The sequence below is a fragment of the Microtus oregoni genome, unplaced genomic scaffold, assembly GCF_018167655.1.
Source record: "Microtus oregoni isolate MIOR12 unplaced genomic scaffold, Mior012 000015F_ref0000493, whole genome shotgun sequence".
Lineage (NCBI taxonomy): Eukaryota > Metazoa > Chordata > Mammalia > Rodentia > Cricetidae > Microtus > Microtus oregoni.
Genome location: NW_024543074.1, coordinates 39,989,567 through 40,007,076, shown reverse-complemented (window position 1 = coordinate 40,007,076; position 17,510 = coordinate 39,989,567). Strand labels below are relative to the sequence as shown.

General features: G+C 43.2%; 2 protein-coding genes across 11 annotated transcripts; one reads left to right on the top strand and one right to left on the bottom strand.

Annotated features, from left to right (window-relative positions):
• Positions 1–104: 104 nt before the first annotated feature.
• Positions 105–16,408, bottom strand: Znf672 (zinc finger protein 672). 10 transcript variants are annotated; one of them, XM_041664242.1, is made up of 4 exons: positions 15,927–16,146; positions 15,674–15,805; positions 4,810–4,853; positions 105–2,676 (listed from the first exon to the last, which is right to left on the bottom strand). In XM_041664242.1, exon 4 carries the CDS (start codon positions 2,456–2,458, stop codon positions 1,052–1,054), a length of 1,407 nt encoding a protein of 468 aa, XP_041520176.1. In that variant the 5' UTR covers positions 2,459–2,676; positions 4,810–4,853; positions 15,674–15,805; positions 15,927–16,146; the 3' UTR covers positions 105–1,051. The 10 variants fall into 10 exon arrangements, with proteins under 10 accessions (XP_041520176.1, XP_041520174.1, XP_041520178.1 ...); XM_041664240.1 differs by lacking the exon at positions 15,674–15,805 and adding an exon at positions 5,612–5,913 and having other exon boundaries at positions 15,927–16,056; XM_041664244.1 differs by lacking the exon at positions 15,927–16,146 and adding an exon at positions 5,612–5,904 and having other exon boundaries at positions 105–2,498; positions 15,674–15,911.
• On the top strand, positions 13,689–17,510 carry LOC121456357. The gene is made up of 3 exons (XM_041664439.1): positions 13,689–13,706; positions 16,054–16,678; positions 16,804–17,510. Exons 1-3 carry the CDS (start codon positions 13,689–13,691, stop codon positions 16,806–16,808), a joined length of 648 nt encoding a protein of 215 aa, XP_041520373.1. The 3' UTR covers positions 16,809–17,510.

Genomic DNA, 17,510 nt, shown 5'->3' with positions numbered 1-17,510 from the left:
TTCCTGTATGCTTTCCCTGAAGTAAGTAGCCTCCCATGCCTTTCGGCTTTGCTTCAGGCTCACAGAATTGGAACCAGTTGACAATGGAATGACACTACTGAAACCACGAGCCAAAATAAATCTTTAAGTTGATTTTCTCGGGCATTTTGTCACAGCAATGAAGAAACCACCACCAAAAGGGATGAGAACTTGGAACTCATTTTGACGAAGGGGTTCTTGGTGTCACAAACCCAAACAAGTAACAATTTCACCACCTATAAGCAGTCATTGACCAATTCCAGGCTTTACATCCTGCCCTTGCCCAGGACTCCAGGGAACTTGTCTCCTCGTGCCTTGAAGCTTCATCTGTAAATAACATTGTTTCACATGGTGTCACTGAGCTTTATGGACCCACACAGTCATGGGCTGCATCCCAAGGCAAACAATTACCTGGCTAGAGAAAACTGTCCTAAGAGCCATTTATTGGGGGAGGGGGAAATTACTTCTTTGTGTGTGCACATGGGCCATGGATGGTATATATGTGGGTTCCAGAGATCAAACTCAGGTTGTCAACTGATGTTGAACCACTTTGTTGGGCCCTAAGAAGCATCTTGTGAAAGGACATATGGCTAGCCAGGCTACTGGCTACTTTTACCTCGTCAAGGGAGTAACTTGCCACAGATTTTGGTTCTTTAATGAATGGAGCCATTCCAGTTTTCCATACTGCCTGTGTTTCACCTCTGCAACTACATGTTTCAAGCAAGAGAAAGCAGTAGAGATAACAGATCGATAAAAAGCAAGAGATCTAACTGACCAAATGTTTCCTGAAGAGCCACACCAACATCAGAGAGCAGAGTGGCAGCAACAGCACGAACACCTAGTCTGTCTTGCATAGGGATGTGGTGTTGGTTCCCTGGCTCCTAGTACTTAGAGCTGGGGAAGATGATGGAAGAGCTGGTGGGGATCTCGGTTTAGAGACAAGGCAAGCTAGGTGAATACCTAGCCATCTGAGCTGCCCTGTTCCTTGGGGCTCACTCAATGTGTGTCCACCCACACCCCTCATGGGGTCCTCTTAGCAAGTTTCCTGAAATGGAGACACCAAGAGCCCTGGTTTTTCCTGTTGCATTGGCCCTGTGAGGGCAAGGGGAGGACTTACTGTCACCTCAGTGACTACAGTGGTGGTGGTAGTGGCTGCCATGGCAGCTGCTCGAGCACGTCTGTGGGACCGCTGGTGTTGTGACAGTGACCGGCCATGGCTAAAGAATTTGCCACACTCTGAGCACTCTGCTGTCCGCTCACCTAGGTGTGTCTTTCTGTGCAGTGCAAGTTTGGAGGCAACACTGAAGGACTTGCCACACTCCGGGCACTTGTGTGGTTTATGGCCAGCATGATTGCGCAAGTGCACATTGAGGTTGGAGATGCAGGTGAATCGCTTGCCACACAGCTCACAGTGGTAAGGTTTTTCCCCTGTGTGTGTGCGCAGGTGTTTGGTGAGGTCTGAGCGGTCTGTGAAGCCCCGGCCGCACTCTGGGCACGGGAAGGGCCTCTCGCCCGTGTGGCTGCGCTGGTGCACCACAAGGTCATATCGCTGTCCAAAGCCCTTGCCACAAGTGGGACACACATGTGGCCGTTCACCCTGGTGGCTGCGCTGATGGCGCAGTAGCGTGGAGCTCTCGCTAAAGCAGCGTCCACAGTCGTTACACGCGTATGGCTTTTCCCCAGTATGTGTTCGCTGGTGCCGCACCAGCGTGGCACTCTCCAAGAAGCCCTTGCCACACTCAGGGCACTTGAAAGGCTTCTCCCCTGAGTGCCTCTGGAGATGTCGTGTAAGTGTGGAACTCTTGCTGAAGTTCTTTCCACACACACCACATTGGTGGGCCTCAGCGCCAGGGTCGCTGAGACTGAGGACCACGTGGATACGGGAATGGTTCCGTAGCCCAGCACTGCTACGGAAGGCCCGTGGGCACTGTGTACAGTGGTGGAGCGTGCTAGGGGAAGGGGCAGTGGCAGTGGTGGTTTCCGGGGGGTGTGCCCGTGCCAGGTGAAAAGGAAGAGCACTCTGCCGAAAGGAACGGGCACACAGTGGGCAGCGGTGCGGCTTCTCTGGTGGGTGCTGACGGACCCGATGCAGCAGCAGTGCAGGGACGTGAGGGAAGCGGCGGCTACAGAGGCGGCAACGGCAAGTGTGGCTACGCCTCCGGTGCGTCCCCAAGTGCAGATCCAGCAGGCTGTTGTGACTGAAGCTCTGGCCGCACTCACTGCAGACGTAGAGGGTCTGGCCAGCATGGGTCCGCCTGTGCGCACGCAGATCTGAGGCTCGAGCACAACGTTCACCACACTCTAGACAGCGGAAACGCTTGTCACCACCATGCGCACGTTCGTGCCGCAGCAGCACTGCACTGTACCGAAAACTCTTGCCACATTCACTGCAGGAATAAGGTCTTCCCCCAACCGCTGCCATGCCAGGTGCTGTGAACATGATGCCTGTCTTTCCAGTCAACAATCTGTGGTTTTAATACCTGGAAAGTACCAGAGGGAAAACGACTGTGGCCTTGAAAACTGGTCTGCGGATTCCTCAGTTTCTTCTTTCAAGAGCTGATGTCCCAGCCGTTCCAAAGGCAGGCAGGAATTGGACTCATCATTGTGGTCCCTGCAGGGAGGTCACCCTAAGTCTAGCACTGGCTGCAACAACTCTGGCTGGGGACACAGAAAAGGCACCTTGAACTCTTTAGGCCTGTAACATATTAGCTGGCCTAGCTCTCAAGAGAAGGAAGTCACTCGGAGTCCTAGAAATTCAGAGGGTAGAGCCAGGTAAGGCAAGACACTTGTCCAGTAAATAAGCATGTGTGGATTCCAAGGTGTGTGTGTGTGTGTGTGTGTGTGTGTGTGTGTGTGTGGTCTTTGCTAGAACTAGAAACACATAACATTGCTGGGGAAGCCAAGAGGGAAGTAACTCAACCTACATTCTGGTGTGACTGAAGCCCCTGGGGATTTCTCATTGCCTGGCATTCCTCCTTGGTCATTTTCTAATGCATCCCAGTGGGGATTCCCTACCTACCAGAAAATAGGTATGACACACTTGCTGATCGAATGGGTGACACAGCTACACTGATCATACATCATACTGGTGTCTGGGGATAGTGACAGATCCCAGGCCCTGAGGGAGAAGTCACTAGTAAAGTCAACCAGGTGAGAGATCAGTCAGTCTTTGTTTTTATAGGCATGGGACATCACACAACCTCTAGTAAGGTGTGCTCTTAGATCATTGAGAAAAAGCAAACAAAATGGCCAATAGTCATTCTCTTGTGGAAAATAGAAATATATCCCTCAATAACCAGCATTGTTGGCTTGGCTGAAGAACCTACTGACTGGGCCTCTACTTCTGTAGAGTCAAGTGGATGAAATGCTTGGCCAACAAGAAGCCAGAGTGAACTCTACATCTGCTGCTCCTCCATGCTGGGTGGAGGATGACCATGGATATGTTCCTCTTGTGCATTTTTTTCCTGAAGGAAGGACTTTTTTTCCTTCTTCAATTTTTGAGGCAGGGTCAATCTATGTAGTTCTGGCTGTCCTGATATATAGACCAGGCTGGCCTCAGACTTAAGAGATGCACCTGCCTCTGCTTCCCCAGTGCTGGGATTAAAAGGGCACATCACCACATACAGGAGGAGGAAGCTATTTCTTAAATAGTTATTTTCAAATATCAAAACTGGGGATGGAGAGATAACTCAGAGGTTAACAGTAGTGACTACTTTTCCAGAGGTCCTGAGTTCAATTCCCAGCAATCACAAGGTGGCTCACAACCACCTGTAATCATATTTGGTGCCATCTTCAGGCCTGTAGGGACACATGTAGGAAGAATACTGTATACATAATAAATAAATCATTAAAAAAAAAGAGCAATTCCCAGCACCCACATGGTGACTCATAACTAACTGTAGTGACATCTGGTGCCCTCCTCTGGCATGCAGGTAGAGCACTGTATAAATAAATCTTAAAAAACGAAATCAAAACTGAGGAATAGTGCCACATGTATTCATTTACTACTCATCTTAACTGTGATACACTTCACTTTTTATGTGTGTCCCTCCTGTCCTATCCCAATCTGGACTATTAGAAACCCCAGGATACCTTATCAAAGATGACTTTTAAGTACTGCAAAGCAGGGGCACCTTTGTAGCCATAGAGCAGACTTCAGAGTAGTTAACTCTGAATCCTCCAGGGAGAGCTTTGCTTCTATTTTTAATTTAAATATTTATCTTATTTTTACTTATGTCTATGCATATGTCTCTGTGTATGGATATGTGCATGAGAGTGCAGGAACCTAAAGAGACTACAGGACATCAGATCCTGTGGAAATGGAGTGACTTCAAGTGGGTGCTAGAAACTGAACTTGGATCCCATGAAAAGAGCAGTATGTACTCTTTAACTGCTGAGCCACCTCTCCAGCCCCTAATTTTATTTTTGATCCAGGGTCTCATGTTTCCTTGGCTGGCCTTGAACTCCCAGAGAACTGCCGGCTTCTACCTCCCAAATGCTGGTCATTTAAAGGAATAGTTGCCTTCATAAAACTAAAACCCAGTGGCTGGTTTCAAATGTACAAGAGCAATACTCTGACTCTGAGAGGCCGGCATCTTAGCTCATGCTTCTGTGAGCTCATCCTCTCCTAGGCCAGTACTTCCCAGGGAACATGCCCAAGCAAAGTAACCCTAATGCACAACACATATAAATATATAAAAGGCAAATAAAAAATATTCCATCTTTTCAGTATAACAGACAGGAGTGTAGGGTATAAGCTTGCTGCTTGGCCCTTTTACATCTCTTCCTTACCTCATCCCATTACATGAGCAAAGGTCTGTTCCTGGGGTAGAAGCCTGTAAAAAAAAAATTATAATGCTTAGAACACTTAGAAATCATCCATCATTGATCTGAGAGTGAGATTATTTATTTATTTATTTATTCATTCATTCAAATTTAGCTTCTTTATTGACCTTTTGGGAATTTCACATTATGTACCCCAATTCTGCTCACCCCTCATATCCTCTCCTTACCCCTGCCAGGCCCCCACAAAACAAAACAAAGCAAATCAAGCAAAAAAACAAAAGTAAAACCAAAATTCTCCCCCAAAACCAAAACAGATCTCTTTGCTTCTCCTCCTTTTCAACATCTCTTCATTTGTCCTGGTGGCATTGGGGCTTCAGTGTGTCATCTTATACCCCTTTGTTCTGCCAGCTTTACTACAAATGTTCATGCAATGAGTCACTGGTCTGGTTCAAGACCTTGGGCTTCTGGTACACTGTCATCACTGGATCCTCAACAGAACCCCACTGGGATATCCATAGAGACCCAGAGTTGGGGCTGCAACCTGAGGCAGCCACATGGCTATCAGAACCATTCCCACCTGAGTGGCCATTCCTTCCACCCAGAGCCAGGATGTTGTCCAGGCCCAGACTACAGCTAGGGACTGTGTTGATGTCTGTGGCCTGTGTCACCTCAGGAGACCTTAGGCACCGTGCAAGATGAAGTCAAAGGGCCATGCTGAGCCAGCCCCGCCCTTTGCTGGCCTTCCCTCTCACTGGTCACTACAAGAGAGATAGCCTCTGCACTTGGGAGAGATGGCCCCCACCCTCACCTCAGGCAAAGCTGCCTTTCACAAGCTGGCTCCTTGGTTCCTTTTCCCCATGGGTTGTGGACTTCTCCTGGACCCCCTCCTCAGGCTGCTGCCACACTAGGTTAGCTGCTCCGGCACCAGCGCTGGCTTCTATTGCTGCAACTGCTACATACTCTCAGCTCACAATTACACACCATCAGCTACAGCTGCCATCAGTCAGGCTACGCACAACTTGCGTTCTCCACCCAGGCATGCCACACAGCTTCAGCCATCCTCACACTTCACTGCCATCAGCAGCAGATCTGGTGAGACTCCTGGAAATTCTTAAAGGGTGAAATTAAGATTTGAAAAAAAAAAAAAAGAAAGAAAAAGAAAGGAAGCTGGGCAGTGGTGGCGGACGCATTTAATCCTAGCATTCAGGAGGCAGAGGCACACGGATCTCTGTGAATTCAAGGCCAACCTGGTCTACAAGAGCTAGTTCCAGGACACACTCTACAACTACAGCAAAACCCTATCTCAAAAAACCAAAAAAAAAAAAAAAAAAAAAAAAGAGAAGAGTTTAAAGAGGCTTTTTTTTTCCCCTACATGTTAAAAATGGGAAACATGATGCAGGTCTCTGTATAGTTCTATAATGAATGGCTTGAAAATTGAAAATGGATAAATCAACTTAGTTATAATTGACATAATGTCAATTATCAATTTGGTAATTTTTATTTTACCCCTAAAAAATTATTTGATATTAGTGACAAATACAAAAAACTGACTGAGAGCCGGGCGGTGGTGGCGCACACCTTTAATCCCAGCACTCGGGAGGCAGAGGCAGGCGGATCTCTGTGAGTTCGAGACCAGCCTGGTCTACAAGAGCTAGTTCCAGGACAGGCTCCAAAACCACAGAGAAACCCTGTCTCGAAAAACAAAAACAACAACAACAACAACAAAAAAAAAAACAACAGAAAAAAAACCTGACTGATAACATTCTTAGACAGACTAATAGAACTAGGAAAAATATTTACACACAGAGGAGTTTACAGCAGAAGTTACCACACCATGGTATTATGAAACTGAAGGGGAGCAGCCCAAGGCTATTAGACAACTAGACTTAATTTATCCAGTTAATCATTTAAGAGCAACCACCAAGCGATAGGCATCCCCAAGGCTATTCAGAAGTTAACTGGGAACCTATAGAAATGTTAGATTTGAAGAGATTTAAGAAACCAATAGTTTCATATGGTATGCATTCACTTTTTGTGAAGCAGATGTTAAACTCATGGTTCATTTGGAACAGAATTTCCACAAGACTGGAAAGATGTAGTTATAGCAGTATTGGAAGCTGGTCCTCGGTTACAGTGGAGAAATGAAGCTAGGGCCATTGAAGAGCAAGGTAGGGATAGAAGTTATGAGATTTCCCAAGATCAAAGTTTTGGTGAGGGCTGTTATGCTGATGTGGAAAGACAGATTATATTTGATGATCATACCTTGTTCCTATGCTATACAGCAGCTTTGAATGCTTAGGACAAGATTGATGAATCAGGAAAGAGAACTGAGCCATTTGCTAAAATTATACAAGACCCCAAAGAACCTTCACTGATTTTTACAAAGACGGACTGTAAATAGAATGATATCAGATACAGGAGTTAGAAGAATATTAATTGAAAATGTTAATTCAGAACATAAAAGGGCAATCAGGCCTTGGGAAGCAAGATCAGCACCCACAGAGGAATGGATTAAAAAACAGCTGATATTAGATCTCACACTTGTGGTGATACTTGGATAGAAGTGACTGCTAAAAATTAAGAAAAATCAAAAGGGTTTGATGTTTGAACTGAGGTAAACCAGGTCATCTGAAAAGAGATTACAGACAAGATGTTCCCAGGAACATTTTTTTTTTTTTTTAAAGAGATTCCAAACAGAAGGCCCTAGCCTTCTGGAATACACAGACATTGGCCTAATGAATTCAGACCAACATGGGACACGCAAGGTAACCCTTTACCATTGGGAAACACCATGGGGGCCTCTTGCAAGTCCTATATTAAATTTAGTTCAGTCATGATCCTCCACAGAGCAATTAAAAGACTTAATGCCTGTTATGGAAAACCATACTGCTCTCCATGACAGAATAGCTTTAGAAGATAAAACAAAAATTTCAAGGAGAAACCATAAAACACATTTTGCCAAACTTCTATAAATGATCAAAGAACAAAGTTAAAAATATGAATAATAAATGGCATTGTAGTTGAGAGTCTGATAGACACAGGGGCAGATGTAACAATAATTACACCAAGATCTTGGCATCAGAACTGGCCTCTTTGGGAGGTAAATGTTCAGCTTTTAGAGATTGGAACTTTATCTTAAGTAAAACAAAGTATAAGATGGGCTGAATGTATAAGGCTAGAAGGACAGAGAGGAAAATAAAAGCCATATGGGACTAACATAGCAATGAATTTATGGGAACATGACTTATTACAGGAATGGAATGCCCAGATTAACATTCCTCCAATCTTGGGAACAAACCAGAAACTAACATATGTTTCTGAGAAAAACATTAAAAGGTATTATAAAGAACAGGCACTGACCATACAGGTTATACATAAACAGGGCACAACAGCTGCTGATCTTTCAAAGGTACAAACAACACTACCTTAAAAATAACTGACAACCCTGTCTGGGTGGAACGATGTCCTTTAATATCAGAAAAATTACAGGTCTCAGAATAGCTGGTACAGGAACAGCTAAATGCTCAACATACTGAAGAAACAACCAATCCTTGGAATTCTCCTGTATTGTTATTAAAAAGAAATCTGGAAAATGGTACTAGATCTAAGAGTTATTAATAAGGTGATTCAGCTAATGGGGCTGGAATTCCCTTGCCTTCTCTATCACCTAAAGGATGGTCTATTATATTGACTGATTTAAAAGACTGTGCTTCTTTTTAAACTATACCTTTGCAAGAACAGGATATAAAAAAAAAATTGCCTTTACAGTGCCTACTTACAGTTCCTAACCTGTTAAAAGATATCAGTGAAAGATTCTTCCACAAGGAATGTTAATCAGTCCTACCTTGTAACAATATTTTGTACAGCAGCCATTAGAAATAATTCATAATCAGTTTCTTCAATCTATAATTTACCATTTTATGGGTGATATCTTACTAGTTGATTCAGATGCAGATACCTTAAAGATAATGTTCGAAGTAAAAAAAAATTGCCTCATTGGGAATTATAAATTATTCCTGAAAAACCACAAGGAGATTCTATCAATTCTACCAAGGATATAATAGAGGTTTACAAAAAAGTTCAACCACAGAAAGTACAAATCAGGAGAGATCAATTATGAACTTTCAATTATTTTCAAAAATTTCTGGGAGATATTAATTGGCTATGTCCCACAATTGGATTGACAACCCAAGAACTTAGTAATTTATTTCTAAATTACAAAGTGATAAGGTCTTAAATAGTACAAGAAAATTATCAGCTGAGGTTGAGAGAGAACTGGCTTTGGAAGAAAAAAATTTGCAGAATGTACATGTAGATTGTCTGGATCCACAGCTTGACTGTACTCTGCTTATTTTACCGTCTACTGAAATTCTAGTGCAGAAAAAAGATAATATATAAGAATGGATATTTTTACCATACAGTAAAAAATTAAAGAACTAATTTCTGAGTTGATTCTGAAAGGAAAATTGAGACTTAATCAATTAGTAGACCCAACAGAAATTGTGGTACCTTTTACTAATGCTGAAATTTCCTCATATTGGACAGAAAATGGACAGTGGCAAAGAGTTTGTAGGAATTTTTTGGGAAAGAATAGTAATAAATATCTCCAAATCAAGAGACTTCCATTTATAAAGACAACTCACTGGATCTTTCCTCACACTGTAAAGAGAATACCAATTTCTGGAGCCCCTACATTCTGATGCCAACAAATCAGGAAAGTCAGGCTATAAGTCAGGAAATTTAAGTAAAGTGGCTGAAAGCCCTTATAATTCTGTTCAAAAGTCAGAATTATATGATCTTCTCATGGTATTATTAATTTTCCAGAACTTCTTATATAGTTACTGACTCAGTATGCAAAAAGAGTTGTTTCACATACTGAAACTTCTGAATTTATTCCAGATGATCTAAAATTAACTTTGCTATTTATTCAATTATAAGAAATAATCAGAAACAAAAATCATCCCTTGAGCTGGGCGGTGGTGGCACACACCTTTAGTCCCAACATGGGGGAGAGGGGGAGACTGGCGGATCTCTGTGATTTCGAGGCCAGTCTGGTCTACATAGTGAGTTCCAGAACAGGCTCCAAAGCTACTGAGAAACCCAATCTTGAAAAACCAAAATAAATAAGTAAATAAAATAAGTCATCTCTCGAATAAACACAGATCAGATCCTATAGGGATCTATCAGGCCATATAGTATAAAGTAATGGTGAAATTGATCACCATTAGTGGGAAAGTGTTAGAAGCCTCAGAACTTCATAAGAAGAACCATAGCAAGGGTTTGAAAAATTTTTTTTTCATCACTTGGCAAAAAGCCAAGGAAATTATAAGGCAATGTCCTACTTGTTCTTTGTATAACCAAACACCACTGCCTACAGGAAGTAACACAAAGGGTATCAAATAAATGAAATTTGGCAAATGGATGTTTCATTTTGCAGAGTTTGGAAAATTAAAATGTGTACACCATACCACAGATACATATTCAGGATTTCAATGGAAAACTGCTTTAAGTTCTGAAAAGGCTGATTCTGTAATTATACACCTATTAGAAGTCTTGGCCATCATGGGTATACCTGTATACATTAAGGCTGACAATGTTGCAGCAGATGTCTCTAGTAAAATAAAACAGTATTTCTGCATATTATAACATAAAGCATGTTATAGGTAACCCCCAAATTCTACAGGGCAAGTAGTTATAGAAAGATATAATTGCACTCTAAAAGATATGCTTAATAAAAAGAAAGGGGTAATTAAGATACTCCAGAGATAGATTGTACAACGCTTTATTAACTTTAAAATTTTTAAATGCTAATGAGAAAGGAACAACAGCTGTGGAGAGATACTGGATAATAGAAAATAATGCTGAATTAAATCAACCTGTATACTTTAAGGATATGTTGACCTCAGAATGGAGACCAGGATATGTGTTAAGTTGGGGAAGAGGAGAAGAAAAACTATGGATACCATCAAAATTGACAAAGATTAGATACGAACTGAAGAGAGCTTTTGATTAGAAGAGGCAATAGCTACTTCATCAGTGTGAACAGTCTATCTTCATCAGTGTGAACAGTCTATCTTCATCAGTGTGAACAGTCTATTGAAACTAACTTATAAGGCTAACAGATGTTTTTCATTTGATCAGATATAACTTGCCTAAAGGGAAATTCCTTAAAGTTAGGGTTGGGGCAGGGTTTTGTTTTTATCTTTTCAGAAGAATGAAGACATCTAACTCAAGAATCTGAAGACCACTGGACAAATGAGGCATCTGAAAAGAAAAAAGGATAAATCATCCAGAGAAAATGTCCCAGAAAAAGAGTAAATTGCCTTTTAGTATATCACGTTTCCAACAGGATAAAATTCCATAAATCTCAAATGTTTGTTTCTGCTGTTCTGCAAATGGTCTTTTTGTAGTTCAATTAAAAATTAAAGCTGGCTTTGGAGTTGTGGTGCAGGAGAATTGTCTGTATTCTGTCAATCATGTATTTTAATAAAACGCTGACTGGCCAGGCAGGAAGTATAGGCGGGTCAACCAGACAGGAAGTAGAAGTGGGGCGATGAGAAGAGTACTCTGGGAAGGAGGAAGTCCTTCCCCACTCCTGCCTAGACTTCAAAGAAGCAACATGTGATCTGCCCCGCTGTAAAAGGTACTGAGCCAGAGTCCAACTCCAAAACCAGCTCTATAAATTTAGAAATATGATTTAGTACATCTTACTTACAGAACCTACCCAGTTTTCTTTTTTTTTTTTAAAACTTTCTTTTTTTATATATATTTTTTATTTATTTATTTATTATGTATACAGTGTTCTATCTGTGTGTATGCCTGCAGGCCAGAAGAGGGCACCACACCCCATTACGGATGGTTGTGAGCCATGTGGTTGCTGGGAATTGAACTTAGAACCTTTGGAAGAGCAGGCAATGCTCTTAACCACTGAGCCATCTCTCAAGCCCCCCCAGTTTTCTTGATAGTCCCTATTGGGTAGTTATTTTTACATCTGTCAATATTCAAACATCCAGGGTCTGGTGTGGGAGAACTGTCTGTATTCTGTCAATCATGTATTTTAATAAAATGCTAATTGGCCAGGCAGGAAGTATAGGCGGGTCAACCAGAGAGGAAGTAGAGGCGGGGCGATGAGCACAGGAGAATGCTGGAAAGGAGGAAGCCCACTCCCCCAATTCCAGCCCAGACTACCAAAGAAGCAACATGTGAGCTGCCCCTCTGAGAAAGGTACTGAGCCACATGGCTAAGAACATAATACCTACATTCCCAAGAGGGAGGGTAGGTGATTTTTTTTGTTGTTCAGGGTGTTATGGTAGTTGTTATTAGTAATGGTCAAGAAAAAAGCTGAACAAAGAAAGTTAGATTCAGGAATCTCATTCTAAAAAGATAAAGGGGAATATAGAAATGATAGGATAAAAGGGTAGATTATTAAATCTACTTTTTTTTTTTTTTTTTTTTTTTTGGTTTTTCGAGACAGGGTTTCTCTGTAGCTTTGGAGCCTGTCCTGGAACTAGCTCTTGCAGACCAAGCTGGTCTCGAACTCACAGAGATCCACCTGCCTCTGCCTCCCCAGTGTTAAATCTACTTTTAAACCAAAAAAGCACTACCAGTCTAAATATTTTACATTGGTATGGATTTTTGTATATTGATTAAAAAAATGAGGTTATTTTTGCTATACTAGATGTTTCTACTCTTGTTTAAGGTATTTTTGTATATTGATATAAATTTATTTTTGTTAGAGACTACTGTACATATGTTTCTACTCTATAAGGTTTTGTACATATACAGCTCCTTCAACAATGTAATATAAACTTCTAGTCTTTGAAAATTATTATTACAAACTATTCACTTATTACAAACTTGTAGTGATATTAGCTATGTTTTCAAGGTCAAACAGAGATATATTTTAGGTAGACAGGTGGTCTTCAAACACTTCAGAGATCTACAGAATATGGCATTTAAGATGTTTTAATAAAATAGTTCTTTAAATGACAGTAAGACACATCTGCTTCTGGCAGCACCAGTTTACTTCAGAGAAAATGATGTGGATTGAAAAAACTCCAAATGGAGCTTCTTTTCCTTGTGGCAAAAGTTAGCCACTGGGCAAACCAACTGCCCTTGCTTTAACTGCTGACAGTATGGTGTTCAAATTGGACAAGCAGGACACAAAAGAAAGTGACTGCCGAACTTTGCTGAGACAAAGTGGGGCAGTTCTTAATAATCCCCGTGTCACAGAAAACTCTGTCAGATATCCTAGGCCTACAGGCTGAAGATGGATGTCCCAAAGCTATAGAGGTACCTTGGGTGACTCTCCAGATATCCAACTGTTTCTGTCATTTCTTAGTTTTGGAAGTTGATTGCTTGGCCCTTTCTGTTTACTTCAGTAGTACTAAACCTCAGGTCTCTGATGGGAGTCGGAGATTAGATAGTTATAACTATTGTTTTCCTTGTTACCAAATTCAGAAAAGAAACTCACAATAGTGTGTAAGGTTGAGAGACATTAAAAGACAGTTTTGGTAATGCAAGTTAGAATAGAAAGTGAATTAGGTACAGCCTTTTGGACTCATCAAAATAGATAATGGAGGATTTTCTCTGAATTTGTCAAATGCAAATGAACTGGACATTATTAATGTAATTTTCACATGTACATAGTTATTATATGTATTGTATATAGTTTTACTATGTTAGTTATAATTTTCCTTCTTTTTTAGACAAAAAGGGGGAAATGTATGATATTCTGATCATGTTCTAACAAATAAAGCTTGTTGAGAGTCAGAGGGCTGAGCTAGCCACAGATGATCAAAATTAACCACAGAGGTTTTGGAGGACTGTAGACAGATTGGACAGGAAAGTAGTAAGGCGGGATAGAGAGGGATCTCAGCTCTTAGATGGAAGGAGTGGAGCAGGTAGGAGATTACTAGTAGCTTCTCTGCTTCTCTGATCCTTCAGGTTCTTACCCACTATCTGATTCCTGCATTCTTATTGATAATGAATAATTAGGATAAAGTTTCACCCAAGATTCAGCTACAATAATCTTAGGACCCTACCCAGGAAATGAAACTCAAATGAGGGGACGGAACTAGGAGTAGGAATGGACTGTGGCTTTCTCCAGGGAAAGTGACTCTTCACTTGGATTCTTCCTACCTCTTGAAAGCTGAGAGACACTGTTGTCCTGGACCCTGAATCAATTATCCATTTATCACTGGATGGTTTATGGCCAGTGTGACATATTCAAGGAGCTGGCAGAAACAGGAGTGACAACTGCTTCCATCTCAAGAACTAAGTCTGATCATGATCCAAATACAAATCAAAAGTTTTGCTTTTACAAAGATTGTGAATTCTGGGAAGGTTAGAGATTAGTATGTAGGTAAGTAAAAAAAATACTGACACCAAGAGCTTATCCTTTGTCTCTCTAACAAATGGGCAAAACTGAAGGCCAGACATCTCAGAACAGGGAGAACATGGCAGAAGCAACGAGCAGTCTCTTGCATTTTCTCTAGGACAACCAATGAATTGGACACAAATAACACACTCTAGGCTGTAAAAAAAAAATGATGTATAATCATGTGCCAATTAACAATGGGACGAGTCCAGAAAAATGTGGGCCTGTCATTGTGAATATCATGGAATTTACTTATACAAACTCAATTAAGACATTACCAGGTGATCAAATCTTAAAGGATCACCAACATACAAAGAAGCTAAAATGGTACTTTGTGTCAAGTGGCTGTTATTAGTCTAGTATCCAGCTCTTTCAAATCTGTTCTCCATAGTCCCATCCACCATATATATTCTATATACTCTGCCTTAGATAACTGAGTTGGGATTGCAACCTGTAAAGTTCCCTGGAAAAGCCACACATATGCGGAATGATTATAAAGACTTGGAATGTTGCAGAAGGAGAGCCCAAATCATCTTGTGTTATCTTTAGTCCTCTTAATAGTCCTTTATCACCCACCTGACCTAAGATCCTTTATAATGCATCAATTTAGGAAACTATTATCTTTTACTAACTTAGAAGCAAAGCATGTCACCAGAGAGGAACTAAAACCTATACCATGGGCGTGGAAAGATGGCTCAGTGATTTTAAGAATGCCTGATCTTCTGGCAAAGGACCAAACTTTGGTTTCTTCTGCACACCCACATAGGGTAGCTCACATGCCTATAACTGCAGTTTCAGGAGACCCGATGCTTTCTTTTGACCTCCATGGGTGAGTTCATACACATGAGCACGCACACACACCCAATCGCATAAAGTAAATCTTAAACCAAAATCAGTCTTCCCATACCTTTTGTTTGCAGATTTTTCTCATCGGCTACCTTTACTTTAGGTCATATTTTTTTTTTTTTTTTTTTTTGGAGACAAGGTCCTCAAACTTGCTACCTGGATCATTTCTTAAGTGTTTTTTTTTTTTTTTAAATAACAACAACAACAAAAAAAAACATACCCCAACTATTATTGAGGCTGAAAGACTGGTAGGGGTGATAAATTTATCTTGGCTTCCCACCCTCCCCGCAAGACAGGGTTTCTCTGTGTAGCCCTGGCTGTCTTGAAACTCACTCTGTAGACCAGACTGGCCTGTGACTCAGAGATCCAGAGAGCTGGGATTAAAGGCATGCACCACCATTGCCCCGCCATCTTCCATCAGCCTTAATAGCCATTTATCTCTCACCTCTGTTATCTAACAGCCTTTAAATCATCAGGTAAAGCCTTTGGAAGACATTAACGTATACTATTGGCTTCCACGAACCTGAAAGCTAAGACTATAATCACACAGCATCTAAACCTCCCAGCAGGTATCTCCCCAATTCTGCTGTAGCCTGCCTACATCTCACATTACCTTTGGGGAGTTTCGTTTTTATGTTGACACACCTGCTCAGAGGGAAGAGAAAGGCAAGCATCCAGATTCTGGCTCTTCCGTGACTAATTGTGCGACCTTGAGCAGAGGACTTAGACTACCTGTGCCCGCAGCCTGGGCTAAATACAGGAAACCAGGATCGTTTTCTAGGAAAAGGACAAGGTCAAAGCAGCCATAAGCCTGAGAACTGAAGCTGCGCGGCAATCGCGATTTACTCTTCAAGACCGCCCTTATTTAGGCGGACCCTGAATCCGGGGCTTAACTTACTGGCCGACAGCCTGCCAGGTCTTTCTGGCTTTCTCGCTCGGCCGCAAGAATCCTTTCCCACCGCGGAGGAGCACGCGGGCCTGCCTGAGCCACGGGCGGGTGCAGGCGCCCCCGAGTGATGTGAAAGTGCGGGGCGCGCGGCCCCCGCTTCCTCGGGTCCCCTGGGGCCGTCACTACAGGCCGGAGGCTGTCGTCTCCCCGTGACCCGCTCCGTCAGGAGCACGACTTCGCAGACGCGCGGCCGGACAGCACGACCGTCCCGGAGCGGCCTGCGCAGGCGCACTGTTCCACTGCGCCTGCGCCGCTCGTCGCTCTCCGGTCCGGGCTGCTGGATTCCGGGTCGAGGGGAGACGGCAGCCGTCGAGGGTCGCGGCCCCGCCCGCCCTGCCTTGAGGCCCTCAGCCCCCTCACCAGTCGCCGGGGACAGCTCCGAGCTGCGTTCACCTCAACGCGCTGCAGACGGTGCAGGACTCAGCATGCGGAGGAAGGGGCGGGCGCAGCGCGGGGCGGGGCCAGAAGACAGCATGCTGATTGGCCTGCTCTGCTTGTAGGGTCACCACATCGCTATTGCTGGTTGCTGGGGGCGTCGATCCCGCGCAAGCGCACTATTGACCTGAGGGCGAAGTTAGCACAGGACGCCGACCTGTTGACCGCGACACCTGCTAACCTGTCTCCCTTTCGGGTGTCTGTACGTGGGTCCCTTCCTGCCACTCAGAAGAAAGGGCGCCGAGCCCAGGGCCACCTGAAGACGGGTCAGGGCCGTAGCAGGTTACCCGAGGGAGGCCGGTCGCCCTAATCTGTCACCAAGTTCCTAGCTTCCTACACAGCGAGGCCAGACCGGATGTCCACTATCTTGATTGATTAATCTTTCCTATAGATTAATGACCTGCCCAAGGTACTCCTGTTTTGCTGGCTAGCTGCCTCAGGCTGAGACCAGTGCGAGCGGAGACGGCTCCCAACACTGCAGACCACAGGGGTCCAACTCACGAATGCATGCAGCCTAGGACGCCTAGAAAGCGGATCAACCCCAATCCGGAACCTGCTGGGGAATTAGCCCAGGTGGCAGACTGTTGGATTAGCCAAGTCCCGGAATTTCTTTACTAGCACCACATAAAACGGATTGGTCGTACACAGGCTTGAAAATTCGAGCACACCAAAAATGGACGCAGGAGGATCAGAATTCAGTCATCCCTTGCCTCTGCAATTCCTAGCCAGCATAGGCTACCTGAGAATCTGTGATGGTTAGTTTTGTCAATTCGATAGGACATAACGTCACCTGAGAAGACAGTCTCAACGAGGTCTTATATGGATTGGGTTGACCCGTGGGCAAACCTGTGAGACATTTTCACAGAGGTTGGGTTCTGCACTGTGCAGGTTTTGAGAGACGACTAAGAGAAAGCTTGATGCATCCTTTCTCTTTGGTCATGGCTGTGCGGATGGGGCAATCAGCTGCCTTAAGTTCCTGCTGCTCTGCCTCCTCCGCAGTAATGGCACTATATATAAAACCTAGAGTTGTCCGCTAAAATAAAGTCTTGTTCCATTTAGTTGCTCTTTGTCAGGGTGTATTACAACAGTATCAGATGT

What these genes read in the sequence shown, in the direction of transcription:
- Znf672 (XM_041664236.1), bottom strand. Translation starts at nt 2,458, where the DNA reads ATGTTCACAGCACCTGGCATGGCAGCGGTTGGGGGAAGACCTTATTCC.